An 18,732-nucleotide genomic window follows, 5' to 3' on the forward strand; every position below is an offset into this window, starting at 1 on the left:
CATTCTTGACAAACATTTACCTGCATTTTTCATTCTGGAGCAGGTGTGAATGCACATGTGTGAATGAGCATCTGAATAACAATACACAAACAACAACGCCACAAAGCCTCTAAGTAAGAACTCATATGGAGGCCATAGAGGCAGTGGAGGCTGGTGCGTGTAAACATCGGAGGACGGGCTCATTGTGACGCATTGGAATTGCATTGATACCATTCCATGAGCTTAGAATCATAAGGTTCTATCTCCGTTTAGGGCAGTTCAGAGATATTGAGCGTCAACGTTTTTACATTCCATTATGTTTTGTGAGATGGAACCTTTGTATTTTATTAATTACTAACTCAAAAATGTCAACATTTTAAAAATAACACCACACAGGCATTAACAAACACCTAATGGATCAGATTATGTAAGAAACAACATTTTTACATAGAACCTTATAATAGTCAGGTTCACTATGTTTCAATTTAAACTTTCGTGGGAATTTTTTGGGGATTTGCTAATCTATACATTTTTGGAAAGGGCATTGTATGAGGAATCAGAAAATATATGTTTCCATTTGCACAGATGTCTGAAAGGCGGCCATCTTGGCATTTACAAAATGGCCGCCATAATACACACGTTTTGTAATATCTTGGCTTCTAAATAAGCTAGAACATTGATTTTAACTGCTAAACCTACATTTTCAGGGTCAATGAATCCAATGGTTGGAGTTACAAAGCAATTTTTTGTATTCTTCTTCTTAAAAAAAAAAAGTATATGGGCACAGGCAGCCATTGCTCTGCAGGATCCATAGGCTAATTGGATCCCCTGCAAAATTGGTACTCCAAACATGAGGATGGCATGCTTAAACCAACAACCACAGACGTCCTCCCAGCCCCAAAGTCCATCATTGAGATGGTACAATGCAAATGCAAAACTGACTGTTCTTCTGGCAGATGTTCATGCAGAGCTAAGAACTTAGCCTGTACCGACATGTGCAGCAGCCAGTGCCAGAACGATGACGATTCCCAAGCTGTGACGCACGAAAGTGATGATGATGAACTAATCTAACAGCCCAGCTCACATTGGCACGCATTGGACTCGCCATTCACATATCACATCACACATAGCATAAACGCTTATACATAGTCAAGAGACACAACCCGCCTGTCATTACACATAGAGTAAATACACATCCCACAAACAGAACAACCAGCACACCATACACTCCCCACATTCCTCCCATTCATTTATTTTGTTTCATTCCCTATTTTTATCATTAAATATGATATACGGAGCTTATTCTCCATGCCGCACCCGCCTTGAAGTCCTGCCTGAGAGCGTTCCTCACTTCCTGTTAGCGCCAACTCAAGATCCCCAAAATCTGGCGAAGAGCCCTAGTTGTTGCGATCACTAAACCGAATAAGCCTGAAGGGGACCCTAAGAGTTACCGTCCCATCTCTCTGTTATGCATCTCCTTCAAGATCCTCGAGACGGGGCCGTCTTTATAGACCTGACGGCTGCCTACGATACCGTATGGCATCGCGGCCTCACCTGCAAGCTGCTCCGCCTGCTGCCGGACAGGCACATGGTCAGAATGATCATGGAGCTCATCCGTAACCGCAGCTTTACCCTTACCACCGGTTGCGGACAGCTAAGCAGGCTTCGACGCCTTAAGAACGGCGTCCCTCAGGGATCGGTCCTGGCCCCCCTCCTCTATAATATCTACACCTATGACCTGCCCAACACACTCTCGCGGAAGTACGCCTACGCAGACGACCTCGCAGTGGTGTACTCTGCTGGAAATTGGCAGTCTGTGGAGGGGATTCTGAGCCAGGACATGCAGACACTAGTGGCATACTTCCGGAAATGGAGATTGAAGCTTAGCGAGGCAAAGACGGTGTCGGCTGCCTTCCACCTTAACAACAGGGAGGCTAAATGTGAGCTTAGAGTATACCTAGATGGAACTCCCCTGCCATGTTCAGCTGAGCCAATCTATCTCGGCGTGACATTGGACAGGACGCTCACGTTTCGCCGGCACCTCGAGTCACTGCGCAAGAAGTTAACAGCTCGTGTGGCGTTGATGAGGCGACTGGTTGGCTCAGGCTGGGGCGCCGGCGCAAAGACCTTGCACACGGCAGCCCTAGCCCTCCTTTATTCAACTAGTGAATACTGCGCCCCAGTATGGTGTCGCAGTGCCCACACCCGCCTCATCGACTCGCCTATAAACGAAGCCTTGCGGTTTGTGACAGGATGCCTGCGTCCTACCCCCGTGGACAACCTTCCCACCCTAGCAGGCATCCAGCCCGCAGGCCTCCGCCGCATGGGAGCCACAGCTCGCCTGCCGGACCGTGGAGCTTAATAAACATCTGCTCCACGATAGGCTCACTATAACAGCGGAGCCCTCCCGGCGTCTCAAGTCGAGACACCCATTTGTGCCTGCCGCACAGGATCTCAGGCAGCAATGCAGAGATCTTAACATCAGTGCGGCAGGATGGGCAGATTATATGTGGCGCGCGGAGTGGGAGGCAAACACCTCCAAACTCCGCGACCATATCCCAGTCGCCGGCCCTGAGCCCCTCGGGATGGACTTGCCAAGGCTATCCTGGGTGAGGCTCAATCGTCTCCGGACCGGCATCGGGCGTTTCCGCTCATCAATGCACAGATGGGGCTAGGCCCCAAATGCGTCGTGCGAGTGTGGCGCAGAGGACCAAACCGCAGACCATGTTATCCTGGATTGCCTGGTGTACCACCCACCCAACGGGATGCATGTTCTGTCGGTACTAGATGACGAGACGATGACGTGGCTTCTGGAGGGGTGTCCAGAAATATAGCCCGGGTGAGCCCCTCAACCAGGTCTCGGGGTGGTAAAAGGGTAGCCCCTCGGCCCCGAGCATGGTGGAGTGGAGAGGAAAACAACTACCCATACGCCGAAAGAAGATCATTAAATATGCCATTAGGCTAAAGATTTACCTGCCTCTGTATTGCCTTACTGGTTGCTGGCTGTTGCCATAACATCCAAAAATGTATAGATTAGCAAATCCCCCCAAAAAGCCAACAAAAGTTTAAATCATAACATCGAGACTATCTAATGCAGGAGGTTGTCGTGATCATACTGTGGTCTGTGGACTCACGTATGGAAGTAATAGAAAAACGACAATTTCTTAAAGTATAAGTTACACATTTTTATGTGATGATATAAAAAATAAAAAATAAAAAAATACAAAAAATTGCTTTGTAACTACAACCATTGGATTCCTTGACCCTGAAAATGTAGGTTTAGCAGTTAAAATGTTCTAGCTTATTTAGAAGCCAAGATATTACAAAACGTGTGTATTATGGCGGCCATTTCTTAAATGCCAAGATGGCCGCCTTTCAGACATCTGTGCAAATGGAAACATATATTTTCTGATTCCTCATACAATGCCCTTTCCAAAAATGTATAGATTAGCAAATCCCCAAAAAATTCCCACGAAATGATATAACAAACCTGACTATAATTCTAACGTCACGATACCATTCCATTCCATCATACAGTTCCTCAGTCATCCATGCATTACAATGAGCCAGTCCACCCGCCCCCACTGCCTGGTCACCAAAGAGTACTGCACTGTCCAAAGTCTCCCTGGCTGTGACTCAACAACATGATTGGTTCACCGTGAGTGTCTCCAGTTATAGAGACATTTCAGGGTACTCCTTTAATTGCGCATTCCAAAAAACACATGTTCTCTCAGTCTGGAGCTGAGTGTGAGTGTGACCCTCAGGGCGGTGGTGTCGTTGGGGTGAGGCTGCTGACAATGTGTAAATGAGATACTCTGTGTGAATGAAAACCTGCTCATCATCTGTTCACGCTCCACTATCAGGAGTCGCAAACAAAACAAGTCACCAAACAAAAAGAAGCAGAAAAAAAGAAGGCAAAAAAAAGAAAACCGTGTCTCCGAGAGCTTGGTGAAATGTCTCGGTGTCTGTGCCTTCTAGGACGTCACGGGTATTGTCTGTCACCGTGCTAGAGCCGAGGGCATAAGATGTCTCTGATTCTGATTGGCTGCAGGGTGTGTGTGATGGCCCAAGTGGCAGTCCAACAGCTGTGAACCAACACAAGAGCTGCCTAACGCTGCTGCTTTCCAGCTTGAGGAAATAACACCCAAATGACCCCCCAAAAACAGTGTATGCCACCTTTTTCCCTGTACACCCCCCATCCCACCCTCCCTATCTCTGGGGGGACCCCTAAACCCAAACAAACAAACAAACGCACATACACAGACATACACACACACACACTCTCTCTCTGTCACACACACACACACACACACACACACACACACACAGACACACACTCTCTCTCTCTGTCACACATTTTAAATGCTTTATTTATGTCCACATACATGTACAATTCTAAAGGACATAAATACTATCAGTGCATTTTGATGGAAACAATCTGTTACAGTAATGCTGAGCCAACAACCAGTTCTGCCACACACAGGATGTTATTCACACCAGATGATACCAGTGGGTTGACAGATACAGTATCAGTACTGTAAAACAGACAGTATCCAACTCATGGGTACAGGAAGCACCGCCTTCTCCATGTTGAGCGGCTACCAATAACACACACACACACACACACACACACACGCGCACACACACACACTCAGGCAGGCAATCAGGTAGCTTTTATCAAAGCAAAGACATGACTGACTGAGTGCGCTGCACGTCCCTGCTGAGCTGTCGCCTGGGAAACCCTGCCAAGGCAAACTGGACAGGGGGGGGGGGGCGTGGGCCGTGGGGGGGGGCACTGTACCGCCAGAGCCCTAATGGAGGACGCCCACGTACAGCTGCACCCACAGAGAGGCTAGAATGTCACAGGAAGTCCACAGATGCCGAGCCGAACCGTTTGTTTGGGGGAAATGTCACCGTTTTTTGTTATGCTTCTGTCGCGCTTCACTGATCTGAAATGTTAGTGAAGGTTAAAAATCCAAACTCCAAACTCAAGAATACACTGATTAACTAACCCCAATAATGTTCATCGACATACATCTACACTGGCAAAGCTATAATTAAGCCACAAACTGTGATATTATCCTTTCGTTAGTATGTAGGGAAGCTTTCATTAAGGTAGCTCTTCTTGCTTTCCAGGATATAGGGGATGATTGCACAGCAACAGGGCCTGTGGCTTTCTTAATTTCTATGATCAATCCGTTGTTAATTACACACGCAAACACACAAAAGACAGAGAAGGGGCTCCATCTTCATAATCTTAATGAATCCAGTAGGTAGTCCTGTGGGGTGTCGAGCACATATAGAATGGGATTTGGTGTAGCACATCATCATCATCATCGCCCTCAGCCTGTTGGCATAAGCCTACACTGTTGCTAAGGTCTCCGATCGAAGATGAAAGGCATATTGGCTCTCTCACATTCAAGGAAAGGGGCTGGGAGGGTTAGTAGTTTGGGGTTGCAGTGGTTTCCCACTTGGTTGCGTCAGGATCACCAGTCTCCTGACTCCTGACTACTCGAGGTTCAAACACACAGAGACCCCTCGTCTCAAAGCCGAGACCTCTGTCATGGCAATTAAGATGGAATCCCAACACACATCGATTTGACTCGGTTCCGAGGCTGAGTGTACAAGACACAGGATCAGAGCAGTGAGTCGTACGGGAAACTTAGAGCTGGAAGGAAGGAAGGAAGGAATTCCTTCACATCTGTGATAGGCGTTAGATATCACCAAATGGTGGGGCGCTTAGGTGGCGTAGCGGGTTAAGCGTAGACCATGTAACCGCAGGGTCCCCGGTTCGATTCCGGCTGGGGACATATCCTGCAAGTCATCCCTCCTCTCTCTCTCACCCATCCTTCCTGTCTAAATCTCTACTGTCTCTGTCACAATAAAAAGAAAAATACGAGTGGGACTGCCCCACTCAGAAAAAATAACGTGATAAAAAGATATCACCAAATGGACTGGCAGATAGGAATTACCCATTCTGTCACATCTGTCCCTCTACAACAGTATGTTTCTTCTGTCAATACAAAGTTCAATTGTGTCAACCCACTAGAGATTAATGCACATGTAACAATGTAACAACAGCACATGGTGCGAAGGTAATAGTTCATGTTCCGGAATGCGAATTGGAATGTGAGTGTGAGGATATTGCAGAAGCTACAGTATGGATGACATCGGGGCTCCGGAATACGGAGGTCACACTGTTGCCAGGGTGTTTTGACATTTTTAATTCCCATGATTTATGACACCGGCAGCAGAAATATGAATTGGTCTCGCAACATTGCTGTTATATCTCCATTTATCACCGGGATTTCAACACAAACAACACAGCAGATGAGTGTGTAAACACATCGAGGCGCTGTGTAGGGCAGAGATAACACACACACACACACACACACACACACACACACACAGTAAACACAGAGGATTAAATCACTGGAGTAGTGAATTAACATATATGCAAAGCTTTGTGCGATCCGTGTCAGTGGGTGAATCAATGTACTGTATGTGGTGCGTCAAAATGTTAGGTTAGATGGTACATATTCTCTAATCTTAGGTTAGATGGGACATATTCTATTCTAATCTTAGGTTAGATGGTACATATTCTATTCTAATCTTAGGTTAGATGGTACATATTCTAATCCAATCTTAGGTTAGATGGTACATATTCTAATCTAATCTTAGGTTAGATGGTACATATTCTAATCTAATCTTAGGTTAGATGGTACATATTCTACTCTAATCTTAGGTTAGATGGAACATATTCTAATCTAATTTTAGGTTAGATGGTACATATTCTATTATAATCTTAGGTTAGGTGGTACATATTATATTCTAATCTTAGGTTAGGTGGTACATATTCTATTCTAATTTTAGGTTAGATGGTACATATTCTATTCTAATCTTAGGTTAGATGGAACATATTCTAATCTAATTTTAGGTTAGATGGAACATATTCTATTCTAATCTTAGGTTAGATGTTAGGTTAGATGGTACATATTCTATGGGAAATTTGACAAACATAGTGAACGTCAATAACGCCCTTCATGCCTTTCTGTGAGATTGGCTTTTAACACTAGAACAGCCGTGCCTTTTTACCTACTAAAAGAGCCGCCTCTTTACAATGCTAAGCTGCTATTTACACACAACGACCACTAGTTGGCCACTTGTAAATTAGCCTGCTTGCCCCCTACACAGAAAAACTGCTAAATAGCTTTATACTAGCTTATCCTGATGTGATTTTGAAAATGTAAGGATACTGGGTGGTAGAACGCACATATCTAGGAAAAGTCATGAAAGGAGGGTCCTGAAATTTGATCGAGTGCAAAGATAGAACATGTTTTTTTACTCACAGAACAATGAAACATTTTGAGTGTTCAACCAAACCAATGCTTTAAGTCATAGTCACATGACTTAAGATGACCCATACCCATTTCTTTTTAGGTATTTTTCTTGGTCATTCCCTACTCCACCTATGAGTGACCAGACGACTCAACTTTGAGGTTTCATTTCATTAACACTTAAAAGAGAATCAGCCCACTTTGATGTCATCCCACAGGTTTGACAAAAAATAGGTATTTTAATTCCTACCCACCACTTCTAGAAATGACACATCACTTCAGAGTACATCTGAGAGAATCACTGTCCTGTGATTCAATCACTGGACAGGCACACACACAATTCCCTATGATGATTAACTCAGTGGACAGAGAGAGTTGTCCTTCTCTCCGAAATCGGGTTTCCCTTTCCTAAATCAAAAACATTCTCAGTAAAGCTAAGAACACAGCACCACAAGGCACAGACACAAACATGCACATTTGCTACGGTTTCCCGTCAATCCCATGCTACAGTAAACAGATGAATAGTGGCGATCAACAGATTATATGCCAAGCCACTGAGGCAACAATATCAGATGTCCTCACGCCCTGGTGACATCTGTAGAGTCGGTGCATGACGCTCTGAGGGTCTTTGGCACGAGTGCCGTCCGTGCCCAGCCTATTGACATGACATCTCCAGTCTCAGTCTTAAACCCTTGGCATCGGGGTCAGGGCGGTGACATCACTCCGACGCAAAGAAAGTGCTGCATTGTTTATCCCACTTTGCTGCCTGCTGTTATTACCCAGATTAAAAGATCTCTAAAAGACCCCTCTCACCCCGGACACAAGCTGTTTGAAACGCTCCCCTCTGGCAGGAGGCCGCGGTCCATCAGGACCAGAACCTCTCGCCACAAAAACAGTTTCTTCCCATCTGCCGTCAGCCTCATCAACAAGGCCCGGGACCCCCACTGACACAGACTCTCACCCCGCCCCCATAGACACTAGATACTGTAAATATCCATTCATTCATATTTATATCTTACTTGATCTTGTTTTTTGCACTACTTTTTTCAGTTTTTTAATTCTTATTATTCTTATTCTTATGTTGCCTGTTTGCACCAATCTACCACAGCAAATTCCTTGTATGTGAAAACCTACTTGGCGAATAAAGTCAGAAAAGTGGCCAGATTGTGGTGGTGTGTAATTACTGATGACGTTGTATTAAGCAGAGAGAGAGGTCGTCGCATACAGAGAGGTTGAACAGAGGGACCGTGAAGGGAAGAGACTTGTATAGGACTCATATAATTGGTTACGAGTGTCGCATACTTCAGAGCATATCGGAAGTCAAGTCATCTCCCTACATTCATGGCTTCACATGTGTCCTTGGTGTCACAAAGGAAGGCCAGCTGACCAAGAGCCCTGTCATCAGAGACACAAAGATGTTTTCACATTCAATTGTGATACTGTCCACATCCTGTATCATCGACGACCTTGTCCATACAGTGTCATCAAGTTCCGGTGCTTATATCTCTGTGTACTCTCAAGGTCTCAGGCTAGTGTAACACACACACACATGAATTGTATAGTATTATCTGCCTTTTGACTTGCTTTTGGCTCTGTAAGAAAGTCTCCTGACAAAGGGGGTTTTTATGACGGCCATATGCTCAGAATACTGTCTCAGGAAATGACTGTCCTTATTGATTGTAAGTCGCTTTGGAATAAGGCGTCTGCTAAATGCCAAAAATGTAAATGTAAAATGTATATGGTCATCTGAGGAATGACTTCCTGTGAATCTGCCCTAACCTTTGACCTGGAATAACATTAGCCCCCAGAGTGACATCATGTAAAGCCTGCCTAATTTTCACACCTGGGGCATCTCTACAGTAAATGTGATGGGCTATTATTTGAAACTGTATTTACATATCATGGTATACAATCTGATTCCAGCACTTCTCATCATTCCAGCAGGCTTCATCACCAGCTTGTAACCTGTACCTTTATTTATTAAACAAATAAAAGTCTTAAAACTCAGAAGTTTATTCGTGATCTATCTCAAACTAGTTACTTAAGAAGAAACAACACTAGTAGATAGCGTACAGGCATAGGCTGTGCATCTGTCTAACCTTCACCTGTCGGTCTGCTACGAGTGGGAGTTCACAACTTCATACAGTCTATCATATATGTGACAGCTGCTAGTGAAAAGTGCAACCAGTAGGCAAAGTCATTTTTCTGTTTTTTCATGTGCTTAAACTACAGATTGTAAGCTTTCAAATGATGCGTCATACATACATTGAATGTTGCTCCCGCTGAAAACACAATCCTGAGAAAACGCTGTTTAAAGATTTGGTTCTTTTTCACACCTTCACACAGCCTGGTAATGGGCGGTAACAATAGCTGGTTAGCGTTTCTGTTTTGTGAGTTTCTGTTTTGCGCCTGGTTGATCCAAACACCAGCCGGCGACACATAATATCATGACACTTAAATGGTAAATGGACTGACTTATATAGCGCCTTATTCCAAAGCGCTTTACAACGGCCTCTCATTCACCCATTCACACACACATTCACACACCAATGGAGGCAAGCTACCATGCAAGGCGCCGGCCCGCTCACTGGGAGCAATTTGGGGTTCAGTGTCTTGGCCAAGGACACTTCCACATGTGGCCAGCCGGGGCTCGAACCGCTGATCTGCCAACCTTGTGATCATTAGGCGGCGACTCTACCTCCTGAGACACAGCCGCCCCTTAAACATGACACTTAAATCCTGCCCACAGAGCCTGCCCTCCCCCCACCCCCCCATAGTGACATTAACCCAAAGTTTAACATTCAGAACTCAGAGAAAAGTGCCTACCTTCTTGCGCAGGTCCTGATTTGATACGATAATCACGTTGGGTGGATCTCCGACAGCTGTGGCGGCCCCTCCGATGTTTGTGAACATTACTTCTGCAATCAGGACGTGTCTGGGGTCCAGATTAAGCACCTCACATAACCTGCCCGAATCAGAAAGAGAGAGAGACAGAAAAAAAATGTTAGCTCTGATTAGATTGCTACGTGAGGAATAATAAAAAAGATCACTTTTAACTTAATTTACAACACTCAAGCTGTTCTTGTACAATCCTGGAGGGCGTGTCAACCAAGAGGTGAGATCAGCAGAAACAGAACCAGAGGTCTACCCAGAGAACATTGGTTGATAGAAATTGGTTGTCAGAATGTGAGCTCCAGTTGGTATGGACCAAACAGTGTCATTTGACCTATAATTGACCTCTGAACTGTACTAAACAAAATAATAGTCAGAGAGGGTACAACAGAGAGACACTCTGTGTAATCCGTCTGAGACAGGAGATAGTAATAGGTGTAATAGGAGAGTACAGGATGTGGGAGGTTAACAAGGTGATTCATTTTGCTACTTTATGGTTAGAGATGCACAGTGGCTCTGAGAGGGCAGAATATGTTCAGTCGATGGGAATCATTTGATAAGGGGGAAGTGGACATCCCTTATCTTTTTCACCACAATGTTCGCACCGAGACACTAGAGAACACTTAAATTCAAAGAGCAGTATGTATGTACGTACGGTATGTAAGGGTCAATATTGTTACCACCTTGACAATTGCTTTTAGTGATTTTCATCTTCTGTCAACAGCCGACAGTAAATTAAAACATATCCAGACAAACACATGAAAATATCTTTGTTATACGGTAACATACAGTCTTGATTCGATATATAGTAGGTCAGGGTTTATTGTGCGTACCTTATGGTGACGGGGGTGAAGAGCATCATCGTGGTGACGTTGTCCAGGAACGCAGAGAGGATGGCGGCGATGAGACACAGGATGAGGATCATGGGCCAGACCCTTCCTCTGGACAGCTGGTAGGCCTGGAGGGAGAAGAGACATGGACATGAGTCTCTGACTACACTGTAACATGTAAAGTGTGTGTGTGTGTGTGTGTGTGTGTGTGTGTGTGTCTGTGTCTGTGTCTGTGTCTGTGTCTTCTATTGCACACACACACACGCACACGCACACGCACACGCACACACACACACACACACACACACACACACACAACACACAGAAATGTACAAATAAAAAAGCACACGATAGCCTCAGTCTTAAACTCTCAGGCAGGTATGAGGGTGGCCCCCCCTGGTGTGTAACAGCACAACGTATCAGGGCCGCCATGCCATCTCTGAGATGATGTTTTAATTTGAAGCGCCTACCCTTGTCCAACACTTACTTAACATTCATGAGCCTGCATGTTCCCCCTGTTCGCTAGGTCTGAGAGCGACTGTACCTGGAGGACACATTCGCCCTCCCCCCCTCAGAGTCTATTGAGGACATTCCAAACACTACTTTGACTTATGGTTTTGGGTGTGTGACCGTGCCCTGATATAACGGGGTGGGCTGTCCTATCTTCAGGTGTAAGTCAAAGGATGAATTGATACTTTGCCCATTTGTATATGATTTATATATTTTTTATAGTGCCATGAAGCATTTGCTTCAGTTAATTAAAAACATTTGCAGCCCTATTAAGGGCCTCAGTATCAGCCATAAATGTACAAATAAATCATTTTTCTGCCTCCCAAAGTGACTCAGAAGAGAGCCTTGTGATGGATGTCTTCATTTGCCCCAAAGCACATGGAGGGAAAGAAACTAACCACTCAGCTATTCCACTCTTTTGCAAAAGACAATGCTGTAAACTTTTGCAGCTCATATCTTCATGGTGTGTTCATGGCGAATGGACTGCACTTATATAGCGCCTTTATCCAAAGCAGTTTACAACGGCCTCTCATTCACCCATTCTCACACACATTCACACACCAATGGCGGCAAGCTGCCATGCAAGGCGCCGGCCGGCCCGCTCACTGGGAGCAATTTTGGGGTTCAGTGTCTTGCCCAAGGACACTTCGACATGTGGCCAGCCGGGGCGCGAACCGCCAATCTGCCCTCTCTCTCTCTCTCTCCCGCCCTGTTCATGTGTTATGTGTTTATGTACTTACTGTTAGAGTTAATATACTGTATATATGTGAAGAGCAAACATACAGAGGTAGTTGTTGTCCTTGCTTGCTTGCGAGCACTAAATCTGTGTCTCTGGCACTGGTGTTAGTAGGACCCTGGAGCTGGCTGTGTGCCAACGGGAAGAGAGTCTTCCATGCCAGAGGATTAAGTTACCTTGGTACAACCACTCTGTGTCTGTCTAGTAGGGATATCCAGGTAGTAGAACACTAGATTACATTTTGTTTCATTCAATACATGTTGACTTGCCTGCCTGCGTTCATTACTGCCAGAGAGGGCCAACTCACCTTCACTGCACAGTAGTCAAAGAATCCAGTGTCTGAAAATATGGCCACCAGAATCATCTGTGAAGGAGAGAGGAAACAACAGTTGTATGTTGAAGTTGAACATCATTTCATGGTTTAAGTTCATTTCAAGTAAGATGAATTAACTTTGAATTACAACTGTCATTCGGTAATTATGGGCCATGTTCAAATGTACGCCTAATTGACAAGACTTTCAATGGGATCAACACAATGGTCAGTGGTGTAGTCTAGGTAATACGCAGGACTACGCCGTATACCCACTAGGAAAGGCCAAGGATTTCCATATACCCACTTAAAAATGTGTGAGGATACGTAACAGCGTTTTGTGACAGAACTTTCACACTTTCATTCATAAAGTTCACCCCGTCTGTGTTATGAAGCACTTGACTTTTGGACCATTGGGACTGACTATAGCGTCATACACCATCAAAGAGGGGAGATGCGACATGAAATATGTCAAAATGCAGCACTATCATGCACAGATCAGCCTTATAGCATGTTAGATATATATAACGTTAGACAGGGAGCGCAGATTTATTTTTATGGCGTTCCGAAATGAACGATATGAGGCTGGGAGGGAAAAATCACAATATACCCACTAGAAAAAACTAGACTACACCACTGGGTGTGGTTATCATGATCCATATACTGTATAATATACAGATCATACTATATTCTACAGAGCAATCTCTCCAGGAATGTGAACTTTGATGTACTTTCATGTTCCTGTTTCTGATGTAGTTGCAGGAATGTGTATGATGTATTATTATGTAAATACCCCAGTGACTAGACTAGCAGGTTGGCTGAAAATAATGGTTATGAAAGAGCTTATGAAAGGGATAAAAAATACATGAAACATGAATAGAATATCTAACGTGTACATTATGGCATCAATACTATACTGTCTGTATGTAATGTTTTATGAAACAGTAGATAAATATGATATTTCCTTACCTGAAAGCCTAAACATTATGGATATAATTGGAGCAAAGAATGTTTTTGAGCAACAAAAAAAACGTCGGGTTTCCAAAGCTTTGTGTTTGTGTGTGGGATATCATCAAACAGCTCGTGTTTAATTTAGCATTTGAGAGACGATTTTTAGTGAGAGTTATTTCTAGTCCCACACAGTCTGTCAAACATGTTGACAACACTCTCTTCAACATGAGGAGACAGACACATTCCATGATAATATTCATACCTCTGGATATGGGAATCCTGGCAGGTAACATTGTTCATGTTATTGCCTTGTCAGTTTTTCCTGATGACTGACATTATGTATTACCAACTTTGTCATAAACCACAATACTGTTCTACTTATATGGTAAATGTTTGTGTCATATCGGGACATTCTTTTCTTTCCTCTGGTGCTTATATTATTCAATCCCATTTTCTCTCCATAATAACTTTCCCGATGTAGTCACGGCTATTTTGCATGGGAGGTGATTGGATGTGTTTGTTTCCATGGAGACAGGCTTCAAACACATCAAGATCTCCCAAAGACTTGCAACAGCAATAAGAGGATGTTGACATACGGGGATAGTCCTATGGTTAATGGGCCTGTTGCATGATGCATGAATCAAAGTCTACCTGCATGGTCCTCTGCGACGCGAGATAAAAAGAAATAATAATGCACTTTATCACAACTCCACAAATGTTAATGAAGCCGACTTTGCTTTTGTTTGTTCCTGTGCCAGATCCTCCTGAATGTTTCAATGAAGCTTCTAAAGAGAAGAAGGTGATAGAAGAAGGTGTTTTCCTTCTATCAATGGCCCCGGGCCTGAGCTGGATTACTCTTCCTGCTACGACTGGTGGATTGATGATTCACTTGCTTAGTATTCAAATGTATTGATTGTAAGTTGCTTTGGAATAAGGCGTCTGTTAGATGCCAAACATGTAAATGTAAATGTAAATGTAAAGATTGCGAGAGCCCTGTTCTGACTGGGCCTGAAACAGGAAATAATTAGTCAGTTGAATTACTCCGAAATGACCGGCGTTAATACAAAGTAGCTAGCCTGCAGATGTTTGTGTTCAAGTTACTAGGCAACAGTCCAGTTGCGGAACAATTTTTTGTTGACGGAGCCAAAATGTGTATTAACGGTCATTTCGGAGTGATACATCTAGTTAAAAGTCCCAGTGCTGTTATACTGTATATCAGCACTCATGGAATGCCTCTTGTCCAATCAAATTACTCGGTCGGAACTAACTGTATAATGATCCATAATGGAACGTCTAACTCACCATGCCAAACAGGAGAGCCAGTGTTTCATAGTCGATCCACTCCACTACTGTAGTCAGACTGGGACGCTATGGGAGAGAAGGAGTGGGGGGGGGGGGGGGGAGGAAGGGAGAGAGAGAGGAATTAGATGAAGCCTCTCTCTCTCCACTGGGAGATATCTTAATCTCACAGCTGCATGATCAACATGCCATAACATTATCTGGCCTAGAACATGCTTGCTTCACGTTATGGAATGTGTACTGTGTCTTACTTTGATGCGACAATTGATTGGTGATCTTCTAAGGTTCTATCTCCGTTTAGAATGATAAGGTTCTATCTCCGTTTAGAATGATAAGGTTCTATCTCCGTTTAGAATGATAAGGTTCTATCTCCGTTTAGAATGATAAGGTTCTATCTCCGTTTAGAATGATAAGGTTCTATCTCCGTTTAGAATGAGAAGGTTCTATCTCCGTTTAGAATGATAAGGTTCTATCTCCGTTTAGAATGATAAGGTTCTATCTCCGTCTCGGGCAGTTCAGAGATATTGAGCGTCAAAGTTTTTACATTCCATTATGTTCTGTGAGATGGAACCTTTGTATTTTAGGAATTACTAACTCAAAAATGTCAACATTTTAAAAATAACACCACACAGGCATTAATAAACACCTAATGGATCAGATTATGTAAAAAACTCAATTTTGACCAAACATGGAGATAGAACCGTATAATTCTAACGTCACGATTTGTACTCAAAAGTAGTAGTGGAATCATACATCACCGATGACAGCCAGGGCCGCTAACGCAGCCAGTGATCCCAACATGGCAGCCAAGGTTCGGTGGACGATCTGAAAACAGAAAATAACAACAATTGAGAAGATTACAACAGCGAACTGAGCCTGTTAAAGATGCTCTTAGATGGGAATTGCATATAATTATGGAATCTGAATGACTGACCCCCCTCTCAATTCTCTCTCTCTCTTTTTCTCCTTCCCTCTCTCTCTTTCTCCTATTTTTCTATTTCCCTCTCTATCAAAATGTTTCTCTCTCTCCCCCCTCTCTCTCTCCCTCTCTCCCTCTCTCTCCCTCTCTCTCCCTCTCTCTCTCTCCCCCCACCTCTCTCTCTCTCTCCCCCCTCTCTCTCTATCTCCCCCCTCTCTCTCTCTCTCTCCCCCCTCTCTCTCTCTCCCCCCCTCTCTCTCTCTCTCCCCCCTCTCTCTATCTCCCCCCCTCTCTCTCTCTCTCCCCCCTCTCTCTCTCTCCCCCCTCTCTCTCTCCCTCCCCCCCCTCTCTCTCTCCCTCCCCCCCCCTCTCTCTCCCTCTCCCCCCCTCTCTCTCTCTCCCCACCCTCTCTCTCTCTCTCCCCCCTCTCTCTCTCCCTCCCCCCCCTCTCTCTCTCCCCCACCCCTCTCTCTCTCTCCCCCCCCCTCTCTCTCTCTCTCTCTCTCTCCCCCCCTCTCTCTTTTTCTCCCTTCCTCTCTCTCTCTCTCTCTCTCTCTCCCCCTCTCTCTCTCTCTCTCTCTCCCTTCCTCTCTCTCTCTCTCCCTTCCTCTCTCTCTCTCCCCCCCTCTCTCTCCCCCCCCCCTCTCTCTCTCTCCCCCCCCCTCTCTCTCTCTCTCTCCCCCCCTCTCTCTCTCTCCCCCCCCCTCTCTATCTCTCTCTGACAGGAACATGTCAACTCCTCAGGAGAGGTACATAATCAGTGGAAGGAGGCTAGAGAGATGAGGGTTGGCCTTGGTAATGACTCCAGGTTAATGGAAACAACCTCTTTAAGTCAAAATGACGTGTCACTTGTTAGTAGTTGGCCTCATATACATTTGCAGAGACGTTGTGATTATGTTGTCTCTTTGAAAACAGCACTATACATATATATAACACTGTGATTACTCTGAAGGAAATGTGTCAAGATGGAGTAATATACAGTAGAAAAAAAAGAAAGAATAATAATTCTCACACCAAATGGATTTCCAGCAGACGGCTTAATGATCTCATGTGAGAAATAGGGATAGTAGACTCAATTTAATTCACATTCACTGTTCCATCTTGGACTCACGTAACAGTGACAAGGACAAGGACACCTCCTGTTTCCCCACCTTATTGGTAAACACAACCCCGAAGTTTCATGGAGGTGATTTGACTTGCAAATCAGAAATTCTATAGAATATTTTTTTTTTCTTCTTTCTTTTCTCTCTAGTGGAGAAAGTAGAGGTTCCAAGGGCACACCGGAAACACACCGAAAACTATTTTCCCAACAACTAATTTACTTCTGACTTCTATGTGATGTAGAAGTGGACAAATAAATCAAAGGCTGTTTCTCTACATTTGTTGAACATAAACCCTGAATGCCAAAGGGACTATCATGATCCCAAAGCCTTAGAAAGAATCAGAAGCAAAATAACATCTACTGGAACAACAGAGGAGCGTTGAGTTCCTGAGAACACGGTTGGTAAATAATAAGATTCAAATTCAGAGTGATCCAACAAAGCTACGACAAAGCCCTCGTTCCCTTGTGTGAGGCGGCGAGGCCACTTGGATAGAAAATAAGGTTTGGAAAGGGTCTGGAAGGGTATTTCAGGCAATTTTAGCTCTTTAGCTGTCTAGTTTTAGGTTTTGTAGTTTTAGTTTAGTTTTAGATTATCTTAGACTGTTTTAGACTAGTTTTAGTTTTTAGACTGTGTAGTTTTAGTTTAGTTTTAGACTATGTAGGCCAGGTGTTGTATTGTATTGTGGTGGATGTTGTTGTTGTATGCCTGTGAACAGGTCACACTTGAAAATGAGCCCTTGGGGCTCAATGTGTTTTTACCTGTATAAATAAAGGTTACATTAAAAAAATAAAAATGTCTCTGTGTGCCCTGCTCTCCTGAACTGCTTTGAACCACTGGGACCCTGGGAGTTCCCACCATCATCATGTTATCATGTTATCATGTTTGATGCATTTTTATTATAAACAATGCAGGACTACAATAAGCATGTCTGTGGATTCAGGCAACAAATCCCCCCTTGGCTCCTCCGACATATTTTTTTCATCGCCATAAATACCAGGAAAGTAGGTCATCTTATGTCTACCAGAGAACACAGAAGAGAAGCACTTGTCATTGGTGGCTAGGTGAGCAAGGCTGTGGTTGGGAGTTGGGATTAGGTTATGGTTGGGGTTCGGGTTCTACGGCCTCTACGGCCACTTGCAGAGCCACAACAGTTTGATTCATCTTAATTCAGGTAGTTTAATTAGGTCTTGATTTTTATTTTATTTATTTTTTATTTGTTTTTTCAGATTTTATCCCCTTTTCACCCAATTTGGTAGCCAATTTAACCCAACTTAGCATCCAATTATCCCCTGCTTATTGCGAAGGATCCGCCGCACGACCCCGTGGCCGGCAGTCCCAGAGGAGGCCGCCAGGCAGACTAGGCTGACTGGCTCCTCGAGCCCAGTACCGTTACTCCAGCACCAGACGGGGGCGGTGTTGCGCGACGGATCCTAGTCCAGAAATACTCCTATACCTCCCTCGGAAGCGGCCGGCCAATATGCCGCTTCCCGTGTGCCTCGGCCATATCTGGATCTGGCGAGCCGGGATACGAACCCCGGCCCCGGTGGGCAGCATGCACTAGCGGCCAGTGCTTAGACCGCTACACCACCGCGGGCAGGTCTTGATTTGTTGATGACATTTTTTGTCATTCTTTTTAGAAACTAGTTTTCACTTTGTCATTATGGGGTATTGTGTGTTGATTGATGGCAATTTTTGATGCCCCCCCCCCCCCCCCCCCCTCCCCCTGTCGATTAAACACCCGTCAATCGAAAACTCCAACCCCCCGACAAAACGTGTGTGTGTGTGGGGGGGGGGGGGGGGCACATTAAAAATCTCACTTAGGGCCAAAAAAAAGTCCTAGGGCCGGCCCTGGTGAAGGGAATTGAG

At 44.5% G+C, this 18,732-nt stretch overlaps 1 protein-coding gene across 1 annotated transcript in view; it reads right to left on the minus strand.

Moving 5' to 3' along the window:
* The window catches only part of oca2 (oculocutaneous albinism II), a gene marked incomplete at both ends in the record, with an annotated part of 81,882 nt that overhangs the window by 44,639 nt on the left and 18,511 nt on the right, over positions 1-18,732 (minus strand). The window contains 5 exons of the mRNA XM_080535975.1: positions 10,143-10,281; positions 11,042-11,166; positions 12,592-12,648; positions 14,848-14,913; positions 15,598-15,669. Of these exons, the coding sequence (XP_080392101.1) occupies positions 10,143-10,281; positions 11,042-11,166; positions 12,592-12,648; positions 14,848-14,913; positions 15,598-15,669 (459 nt within the window). The remainder of the gene's footprint in view (positions 1-10,142; positions 10,282-11,041; positions 11,167-12,591; positions 12,649-14,847; positions 14,914-15,597; positions 15,670-18,732) is intronic.

The sequence above is a fragment of the Nansenia antarctica genome (assembly GCF_963989245.1).
Source record: "Nansenia antarctica genome assembly, chromosome: 7".
Lineage (NCBI taxonomy): Eukaryota > Metazoa > Chordata > Actinopteri > Argentiniformes > Microstomatidae > Nansenia > Nansenia antarctica.